Source organism: Leptonychotes weddellii, chromosome 11, assembly GCF_054177405.1.
Source record: "Leptonychotes weddellii isolate Sample4059 chromosome 11, ASM5417740v2, whole genome shotgun sequence".
NCBI lineage: Eukaryota > Metazoa > Chordata > Mammalia > Carnivora > Phocidae > Leptonychotes > Leptonychotes weddellii.
Genome location: NC_138379.1, coordinates 11,886,846 through 11,897,416, shown reverse-complemented (window position 1 = coordinate 11,897,416; position 10,571 = coordinate 11,886,846). Strand labels below are relative to the sequence as shown.

The following is a 10,571-nucleotide window of genomic DNA, read 5'->3' as shown; positions in this document are numbered from 1 at the left end:
ATCACCCAGCCGCCCCATCCCTCCCACCCCCCACCACTCCAGCAACCCTGTTTGTTTCCTGAGATTAAGAATTCCTCGTATCAGTGAGGTCATATGATACATGTCTTTCTCTGATTGACTAAATAAATAAAATCTTTAAAAAAAGAAAAAAGTGGGAACTTCCACAGCAGATAGAACTAAAAGTTTCTTTTGACTGTCACCCCTAACCTGAGCCCCCTGGCCCCTCTGCAGAGATAATGCTGAAAAGTCTGACCTCCCCCTACCCCTGCCTGTCTGCTCATCTCACACAGCTGCTTTCCTTCTTTGGATGAATACTTTTGGTTAAATTTGTGAATGTCACCTTTGTGTCTATGAGATTTCACAGTACCCGCTCCCTCACTCTGCCTTTTCTCTCTACTCTTTTCCATATTTTGAACAATGTGAATGCACTGCTTTTGTAATGTATATATGTTAAAAAAATAAGCCTCAAAAGGTGGCTTTCATAAAGGAGGTGGAAATGCCTACAGTCTAGCTGTAGGTGTGAGGCTGAGGTCAGTGTCCAGGGCTGGGCATAATGAGCACAGCTGAAATGGGACAGGAATGGTCCAGCCTGGGTGGTACCTGTTTTGGTCTGTGGTAGGAAACCAGTCTGTGTCATAACTCTGTTACAACAAGATCCACTTTCTATTGTCTGTCTCATGTTGAAATAGATTTTTTTTTTTTAAGATTTTATTTATTTATCAGAGAGACACAGCGAGAGAGGGAACACCAGCAAGGGGAGCCGGAGAGGGAGAAGCAGGCTTCCCAATAAGCTGGGAGCCCGATGTGGAGCTCCATCCCAGGACCCCAGGATTATGACCTGAGCAGAAGGCAGACGCTTAATGACTGAGCCACCCAGGCGCCCATAGATGTGTGTTTTTTTTTTTTAATGGGGGGTGTTCCTTTTCTCAAACTCCTGCAATTCTAAATACTTACTTAGTGCTCACTAGTTATCTGCTGCTTCATGAGACTCTCCGGAAGGCATGTGGATTGTGAGGCAGCTCTTTCCCCAAAGGCTCTTATGATCAGAGCTGTATCGGTGTAATTCATTTTTGGTGTTTTGGTTGATGACATTCCCAGGTGGGCTCAGGGCTGGGCTTCCTGAAGATCTAAGGAGGTGTAGCTCTAAGACTGTGAGTACATGACTGGCAGACACCTGTAGTAGGTAGGAAAGGAAGGTCTGAACTCAGGGTCAGAGGACGAAGCACTTGTGCTGTGTCTGAGCTCAGTGTGGGGGAGTCGCTTCCCTTTCCGGAATCTTTAGAGGAGGATAAAAACCCCTCCTCCTTGGGCATATTGTGGGATTGGATGAGCACGTCACAGTCGGGGCAAGCACTTTATCAGCTGTTGTACCAATGTGAAGTTGCAATTCTTAGTTGTAACCAGTCCTGTTCAGCCACCTGTCAGCTGTCCTGCGCAGCTCAGCATCCAGGGACAGCTCCATTTCACTTGGCCTTCTCGGACGCTCACCTCTTTTCTTGGCTTTTAGATCCAGACAAGTGAGAGTCACCCTCTGCGACAGTTCCATTTCACCTCCTGGCCGGACCACGGTGTTCCTGACACCACTGACCTGCTCATCAACTTTCGGTACCTTGTTCGTGACTACATGAAGCAGAGTCCTCCTGAGTCACCCATTCTGGTTCATTGCAGGTATGCAGATGGCACTCTGCGCGTGACATTTCAAATGTCCCATTAGAAAAGGAAGGCATACAAGGGAATGCAGTAGGTGTTTGCAAATTCAAGAAGGGTTTGGATAAGGGACCAGGGACTGGAACAGGGGTTGGCAAACTATAATCCATGGGCCAGATCTGGTAGATTGCCTCTATTTTTTTTAAAACTACAATGTATTGTAATTTATTTCTTATTTATAACATTTTCTACTAAAATATTTCAACCTTACAAAAATAGAGAGTAATAATCTAATAAAGTATAACGTGAGGTCATGTATTTTTTTTGTTAATAAGATCTTACAGATATAAAGCCTCTCCTTATCAGTCTCCTTCTTACACAGTTAAACGTGGTCCTAAAGTGGATCTGAATCATTCCTTTGTGTGCTTTTGTATTTTATTTCATATATATATCTATGGGTTTTATATAGCTTTAAACTTTTACCATATTTTATGATATATACATCATTCTGCAACCTCCTTTCTTCATTCAGCATTTTGGTTTGTTACTTAACAAAGTTGGAACACATAGTTCTAATTCATTTTATTTATTTATTAATGAATATTTTTTGGCATACAAAAACTGTATATAAATTAATGTATACAAGTTCATGAGTTTGGAGGTATATACTCCTGTAAAACCATCACCACAAGCTCTTTGGCTGCCTGTTTTTGTAAATAAAGTTTTATTGGAACAGAGCCATACTCATTTGTTTATGTATTGTCTATAGTTACTTTCATGCTATAATGGCAGGAAGAGACCATTTTGTCTGCAAAGCCAAAGATATTTATTATCTGATCCTTTACAGAAAAAGTTTACCCTCCCCCCCAGAACAATAAGACACTAGCTTTTAAGCTAAAGAAATTAATTTAGGACAGAAGAAAAGAGGGGCTTTGTTGTCCTGTGGGGAATAAGTTGATGAAACTTGCCATCCTAGGTTATTATGGTAACTTGAATGAAACTGAGATTCAAGAAGCTCTAGCAACATGTTTTATTTGTGGCATTTGACTCAAAATGAACTTTAGGGTTTGGGTCCCAGTCCCAAGCTAATGCCTTCCGACTTGCCAAGATTTCAGTTGAGCAAATGTTTAATGATCCTGGGCGTTGATAGTGGGGGAGAGCAAGATACATGTACAGTGGGGACATTTGAGAGTTTTACATTAGAGTAACCCATGGTGATGTGCTCATTTCTTTTTCTCTTCAGTGCTGGGGTTGGAAGGACAGGCACGTTCATTGCCATTGATCGTCTTATCTACCAGATAGAGAATGAGAACACAGTGGATGTGTATGGGATTGTGTATGACCTTCGAATGCACAGGCCTTTAATGGTGCAAACAGAGGTGAGGCCAAGCTCTGTGTTTGGCAGGCTGCTTTTCCAGTCCGTTTTTAAAACGTTGCATCATGTCACATACTTGAGTTAAAAGATTTCACCCTTCTACATCTTTCTGGCTCTGGGCTGTGAAGTAACACTGGATTTCTTTAACATCCTTAACTGATATGTGATTGAATGATCTGATCTAGCGAGATGGTGGCAACTGATATCAGCAACGGAATAGTACAAACCATGATAATATCAGGACTCCCTACCTTGAGGTTACTAACTCATCAAATAATCTGAACTTGGCTTCTGGGTTTTAAACTCATAAAGCTGGTATTATCATGCTTTGTTTCTAAGAAGGTCTGACCATCCTTAAAATAAGCTCATGAATGGACTCTTCAGATGTTAACTATGTGAATGAAATGGCGTAATGTTGCTGTGTTAATAGGCTGTTTATCCTCACCCAGCCGAGCAAATATTACACAACGTCAATTATCATAGCTATAGGGGGGGCTGGCCAATTGAGACGATGAATGCTTAATATCTACACTGTCAGTTGGGTAAGACTGTTGGATTCGGGGGGCGCCTGGGTGGCTCAGTCGTTGGGCGTCTGCCTTTGGCTCGGGTTGTGGTCCCGGGGTCCTGGGATCGGGCCCCGCGTCGGGCTCCCTGCTCTGCGGGAGGCCTGCTTCTCCCTCTCCCACTCCCCCTGCTTGTGTTCCTGCTCTCGCTGTGTCTCTCTCTGTCAAATAAATAAATAAAATCTTTAAAAAAAAAAAAAAAAAAAAGACTGTTGGATTCGGCTTTCCCTGAAATGTTCTGAAAAACATTGTTTTCGAGTCGTGTTCTCAACAATACATTGGGAAATAGCTTTCCTCGATACTGTAGGGGTGAATGTGCCTTGACTGGGATAAGAGCAGAATATTAATTTTGTATCAGGCTGTCTCCCCATACCAATTTAGAACTCCATGAATATGGGCTGTGTTTTTGAGTCTAGCAGGGAATGTTCTGGAGGCCTGGGTACATTGTGTGCTTTGGGGTGAGCGGCTCGGTTGTGGTAGAAAGAATGGAATTCACCTCTTTGTTGGTCAGAAGAGAGATTTTCTTTTTTCTGCTATAATTATGTAGAGTAGGACTCAGTCTTTTATCCCCTTTTGAGAAACACAGAAATCTTATACCTGCCTACAAATTCTTTTCTTGTTCCTTTTCTTTTGTAGTTTGAAAATAATGTAAACTTGTTTATCTTTTTATTTTTTATTTTTAAAAATTTTTTGAGAGAGAGAGAGCATGTGTGTGTGAGCAGGTGTTGGGGGGGGAACAGGGGGAGGGGCAGAGAGAGAATCTTAAGCAGGCTCCATGCCCCCAGTGTGGAGCCCCATGCAGGGTAGAGATCATGACCTGAGCTGAAATCAAGAGTCAAATGCTTAACCAACTGAGCCTCCCAGGGACCCTGTAAACTTGTTCATCTTAAAACATCTAACAAAACAGAATTATATGGAATATATTTTTCTCTATTACTTTTTCTTCCCCAATCCTACTCCCTAGAGGTAGCCAATGCTTACAGTTTGTATATATCATTACAGGTTTGTTTTTTTTTTAAATAATATTTCTTTTTTTTTTTTAAGATTTTATTCATTTATTTGTCAGAGATTGAGAGAGCACAAGCAGGGGAAGCGGCAGGCAGAGGGAGAAGCAGGCTCCCTGCTGAGCAAGGAGCCCGATGAGGGACTGCGGTTCATGACCTGAGATCATGACCTGAGCCGAAGGCAGACGCTTAACTGACTGAGCCACCTAGGCGCCCCTCATTATAGGTTTCTTTATGTATATCTGTAGAAAAACACATGTGTACACACACACAGTATATATATATATATATATATATATATATATATATATATATACACATATATACATATATATATGTATATTTATGGCTAGTACAGTTGACACACAATGTTACTTTAGTTTCAGGGGTACAACATAGTGATTCTGCAAGTCTGTATGATAAGTTATGCTCACCACGAGTGTAGCTACCATCTCTTACTATACAACGCTATTACAATACCATTGATTATATTCTCTATGCTGTACCTTTTACCCCCTTGGCTTATTCATCCCATAACTAGAAGCCTGTACCTCCCACTCCCCTCCCCTATTTTGCCCATCCCCCCCCCCCATGGCATTCACCAGTTCTCTGTATTTATAGGTTTGTTTCTGCCTTTCATTTGTTTGTTTCAATTTTTAGATTCTACGTTTAAGTGAAATCTTATGATATTTGTCTTTCTCTGTCTGACTTACTTCACTTAGCATAATACCCTTTAGATCCATCCATGTTGTCACAAATGGCAAGATTTCATTCTTTTTTATGGCTGGGTAATATTCCATTGTAGATCTATACCACATCTTCTTTATCCATTCATCTGTCAGTGGATGCTTAGGTTGCTTCCATATATTGGCTTCTGTAAATAATACTGCAGTAAACATAGGGGTGCATCTATCTTTTTCAATTAGTGTTTTTGTTTTCTTTGGGTAAATACCCAGTAGTGGAATTACTGGGTCATAATGGTATTTCTATTTTTAATTTTTTTGAGGAACCTCCATACTGTTTTCCACAGTGACTGCACCAATTTACATTTCCACCAACAGTGTACGAGTGTTCCCTTTTCTCCACATCCTTGCCAACACTTGTTGTTTTTTGTCTTTTTTTTTTCCTGCCAATCTGACAGGTGAGAGGTGATATCTTATTGTGGTTTTGATTGCATTTCCCTGATGATGAGCGATATTGAGCATCTTTTCATGGGTCTGTTGGCCATCTGTGTATCTTCTTTGGAAAAATGTCTATTCAGGTCCTCTGCCCAATTTCTAATCAGATTGTTTTTTCTTTTTGATGTTGAATTGTATAGATTCTTTATATATTTTAGATATTAACACAGAGTATTTTTAAAAAATTGGATCCTGTTTTATATGTAATGCTGCACTGTGATTTTTTTTTTCTCTTAAAGCATCATGGATATCTTTGTGTCAGCATATACCTCTTCTTCCTCTTCCTCTTTTTAATGGCTACCTGCAGATTCTGACAAGCTTGCCTGAGGGTTGTCCGCACCTAACTCTACCCCGCTTATCCCCCTTAACCTGTCCCCTCTGTTGAGAATCACAGTTTACTCCTTATACCGCACATGCTCGCTGAGCAAGTAATTCTTGTTGGACTTTTTCTTGTTTGAATATACACGTGCATTATTTCCTCCACATTCATTCTTTGCTCTTTCCCAAGATTCTGGGGCTCCTCCTTGGGGAGGGGAAGTGTGGGGAGTGTGTCCCTCTGGTTAAGAATGATTGATGATGAGAATCTTGCTCTCTGTGGTTTCAGATTTCACCAGAATGTGGCGGCCTCTTGATAAACGTCAACTTGAACTGTTCACTGGGGGGTCGGTGGGTTTGGGGGAATGGTGGTAATCTGAAAATAGCCTTGGGTGCTAATAATCTCTGGGACCGCTGCTCATTTGCTTTCTCCTTTTACTCTTCTACAGGACCAGTATGTTTTCCTCAACCAGTGTGTTTTGGATATTATCAGATCCCAGAAGGACTCAAAAGTAGATCTTATCTACCAGAACACAACCGCAATGACAATCTATGAAAACCTTGCACCCGTGACTGCGTTTGGAAAGACAAATGGTTATATCGCCTAATTCCAAAGTCAGACATTTCTGGAGTTACCCAGACTGTCACACCCACAGCAAAGGAAAATGCCCCGATGTGGACATGTTTTTATATGTCTAATATCTTAATTCTTTGTTCTGTTTTGTTAGAACTAATTTGAGGGTGTGAGGTTGCACATGTACGACATGACAGATGAGAAGTTGGGGCTGTCAGGGGCTGTGGATAGGTGGTGAGCTAATCAACGACATTCCTGATCACCAATGGGATGAGTTCACTTTTTGTTTTTTGTTTTTTTTTTTTTTTCTAGAGAATTACGGAACACCAGGAAAAGCGAGCTATGATTTTTTTTTTCTTTTTCAAAACAGATTCTTTTTAAAAAAGACTATTTTATATGATTCACATGCTAAAGCCAGGATTGTGTTGGGTTGAATATATTTTAAGTATCAGAGGTCTATTTTTACCTACTGTATCTTGGAACCTAGCTGATGGAAAATACATAATTGTGGATGATTATCATGTAGGGAGGGGTACGTGGTGCCTCTTCTGCCTGGGTTTTCTATTTGAACATGTGCCTTTTCTGAATTATGCTTCCACAGGCGAAACTCAGTAGATATCTCTATTTTTGTATTGAATCTCATAATTGGAATATACAGAATATTTAAACAGTAGTTTAGTATCCAAGATTCAGCCTTCTCAGTAACATTCCTGTTCTCATTTGACTAGAGGAGGCTTCCCTCTCCCCCTCCACTTCTCCTCTCCCCTGTTTTGTGCTCTATTCTTTCTTCCCTTTTCCTTTCCCTTTTCCCCCAAAGACACTTCTGTTGGCCACATTTTCAGCCCATTGGTTGAGTGAGAGTGGAAACCAGGTATCACCTTGAGAATTTCTGGGGGGGTGGGGAGGGAAGCAGAGGAACTCTACAGTGACATAATCTCCTTTTTCTTGTCCCTGTTCTATCCTTTTTCTTGTTTCTGTATTTGGTAAGAAGGATTATTTAAAGGTGCAATATGTGACTTAGTGATTCATGATGCTCTAGGTTTTTAGTGATGTTTTACTCAGGTTGGCATTTTATGTGTGTCCACGTGTCCGTGTATATGTGGGTGTGTCTGTTTAAAAGCGTGGCAATCTGTGAACACTTCCGTGTGAAAACAGTGTCTGATTAATCCCTCCTCCCTCAGAGTCCACTGGCTTTAGTCTATCTGCAGTGACACACATCCGTATCTACTGTATATATATATACTAAACTCTTAAAACAGTCATTCCTTTGAATTGAGGTGTACAAAGTTTGAATTTGTATCAAAGATGTAATTATTTTTAAAACCTCTTTTCACTATACTGCTGCTGTAATTACTTTTGATTTTTTTTAATGTAGATTAATTTTTTTTTTTTTTTTTTTTGCTTCAGGTGTTGTATCCACCAAGAATTTCAGAATTTACGTGGATTTATTTTATTGGTACATAATCTGTAAACTTCTCAAGGCATTAACATGAAAGGATTTGTTTCTTTTTATTTTATATTGTGGCTCAGGTTATATTTTGAAGAAGTTTTGTGTTTATCCTCCTGTAGGCAATGAAGTGTATAAGGTCTTATGAAGGAATTACCAAGTCCCTGGAATCCTGTGGCCATTTTCCACAGTAATAAATCCTGCTGTAAACTTAGGACCATTGTGTCCGAGTGAAAACGGGAGCGGGGTCTTCTCCGAGTGCCCTGGTCACCGTTGACCTGGGGGAGCCCGTCTCCTGACCCTGCCATGTTCCTCACTCTGACACTTTGAGAGCTGACTGGACATGCTAGTGGGTTATGAAGGGTGAACCACAACCGAAAGCCCTTGATTCAGTTCGGAGGTTTAGCGCGTGTACGTCTTTTGTCCCCCTTTTCCCTTTGAGGTACTGAAAGGATTAAAAGGAGAGGTGGTGACGGTGTCGCGTCTGGGGAGAACTTCCTTCCCACAGAGAAATTGCACTTTTTGCCGAATCCTTTGCTCTCTTTCGTGGCAAGCAGTTCATTCAGCATCGGGCCCTTAAAGGAATGGGTGGTACAGGCCTGGGCGGGCCCTCTGGACTCGACTTCAGAGGGGGCCTTCGGCTCTTGAGGTCTGCATCAGGGAAGCCATGCTGCTGAGTGATGCCAGGTTTGGGTGGATGGCTTCCAAACCTTCACACTGGTCTGCCCCTCGACGCACGCAGATCTCGGAGAGTTCCCTGACTGCATCGAGAGGCCCCTGCCCCGGGCAGAAGTGCTGTGGGCCATACCCCTCTCTGCTTCAGTTGTCAGGAAGTCAGTGGGATGGGTGTGTGGGTGTCAAGTCCAACAGAGATGGTCTGCCCAGCCCTGCCTACATCCCTGCCATGGAGAAATCAGAGGGAAGGACTTGGCTCTAAAAATTCCTTTAAAAGGTTAAAGCAACAGTAATTGTAAACCTATTGTATAAAAACACACACAAAAAACCAGAAACCCTCCTCCCTTCTGCCTGATACGGGTTTGGGAAATGGGCAGCAGCCCTAGCAAGCCACTCTCAGATGTCATTCCCAATCCTGGGAAGGCGGCTTGTGGTGGACAGGTCTGGATTCCACATGGCAGGTCAGACGAAGGTCACGAAGCTTCTTTGCATCCTGAAGAGGGCTGGATTTGGGGCCGCTGGGGGGTGGTGAGGGTATTTATAGCACAGTGATTGAAAAGGGAAGATAATTTGTGTAAATATAAAGGACACATGGGCTGGGGGTTGGCCACAGAAAAGAGAAGGGGCTTTTGAGCTCCTGTCCCAAAGCCTCCCAGGAACAGTGAACTAAAGTTGTGGAGTCCAGTGGAATCACGGAGATGGTGTGATCATCCCTGCTTTAATATTTGCCAGTTGCACACAGAAAAACAGCAAGGGTGGGATGAGTTATCCGTGAAAGATTGATGGTCAGTTGGTTTGGGGGATTTGGGTCATTGCTACCTTCTCCCAAGAGCAAGGACGTTTGCCTCCAGAGGTAAACCTGGTGACACAGGGACCAGTGGAAAATGACATTTGGGGGTCTGTTCCCCATGGGCACGTAGTGACCTCTGCCTGGACTTTGGCACATTTGACTGCACTGGATTTGGGCTTCATTGAGTCAGAGGCTCCTGGGGGATGGGGGCCAAATATGCAGCTGATCCATGTTTGCTTTTCATCTGAGATGAAAAAACCTGGTTTTCTTTTGCAGTGCTGGGTTGTGCTTATTGAGCTAAACGAGTCTTGGCGACTGATGTTGATTTGCCTCAAAAGTCCAAGTTCTGAGTTTTCAGACTGTGTAGCCGTCAAGTGTTCGACATACTGTAGCTTTTTTCCCTTGGGGGCACATATGAACAGGATGTGTTGATACAGACTCTAAAACTGTAATTTTCTTGTAACTATTTTGGAATGATGCATATTTCTAATGTTTGTTATACTTGTACAGAGTATTGCTGTTGGTTGCTTTTTTTTTTTTTAAGGAAAAAAATGGCCTGAAAAAATTTTTTTTAAAAAGACTCACAAACACCAAATATAAAAAATGTCAACACATTGTGCCTTTGTTTCTTTTTTCCCCCCACTTTTTACTTGATGCACACAGCATTTCATTTACGAAGCAGTGTCCTGGCCGGCATGTAACTGGGGCATCTTTAACAACAACGTGTCCCTTTTGGGTTTTCTACCTTGTCTTTGTTTGCGGGGCTGCCACAACAAAGTGCCACAGACCAGGAAGCTGGAACAACAGAACCTTACTCTCTCACAGTTTTGGAGGCCCGAAGTCCGAGATCAAGGTGCTGGCGGGCTGGTTTCTTCTGAGGCCTCTCTCCTTGGTTTGCAGATGGCTACCCTCTCCCTTTGTCCTCACACGGTCTTCCTCTATGTGGGTCTGTGTCTTAGTCTCCTCTTTTTATCTGGATACCAGTCATAAAGGATTAAGGCGT

General features: G+C 42.2%; 1 protein-coding gene across 1 annotated transcript in view; it reads left to right on the top strand.

Annotated features, from left to right (window-relative positions):
* Positions 1-10,180, top strand: part of PTPRJ (protein tyrosine phosphatase receptor type J) — a 109,759-nt gene extending 99,579 nt beyond the window's left edge. Inside the window, exons 16-18 of the mRNA XM_081799000.1 lie at positions 1,508-1,668; positions 2,891-3,026; positions 6,532-10,180. Of these exons, the coding sequence (XP_081655126.1) occupies positions 1,508-1,668; positions 2,891-3,026; positions 6,532-6,690 (456 nt within the window). The 3' untranslated portion in view covers positions 6,691-10,180. The remainder of the gene's footprint in view (positions 1-1,507; positions 1,669-2,890; positions 3,027-6,531) is intronic.
* The last annotated feature ends 391 nt before the right edge of the window (positions 10,181-10,571 follow it).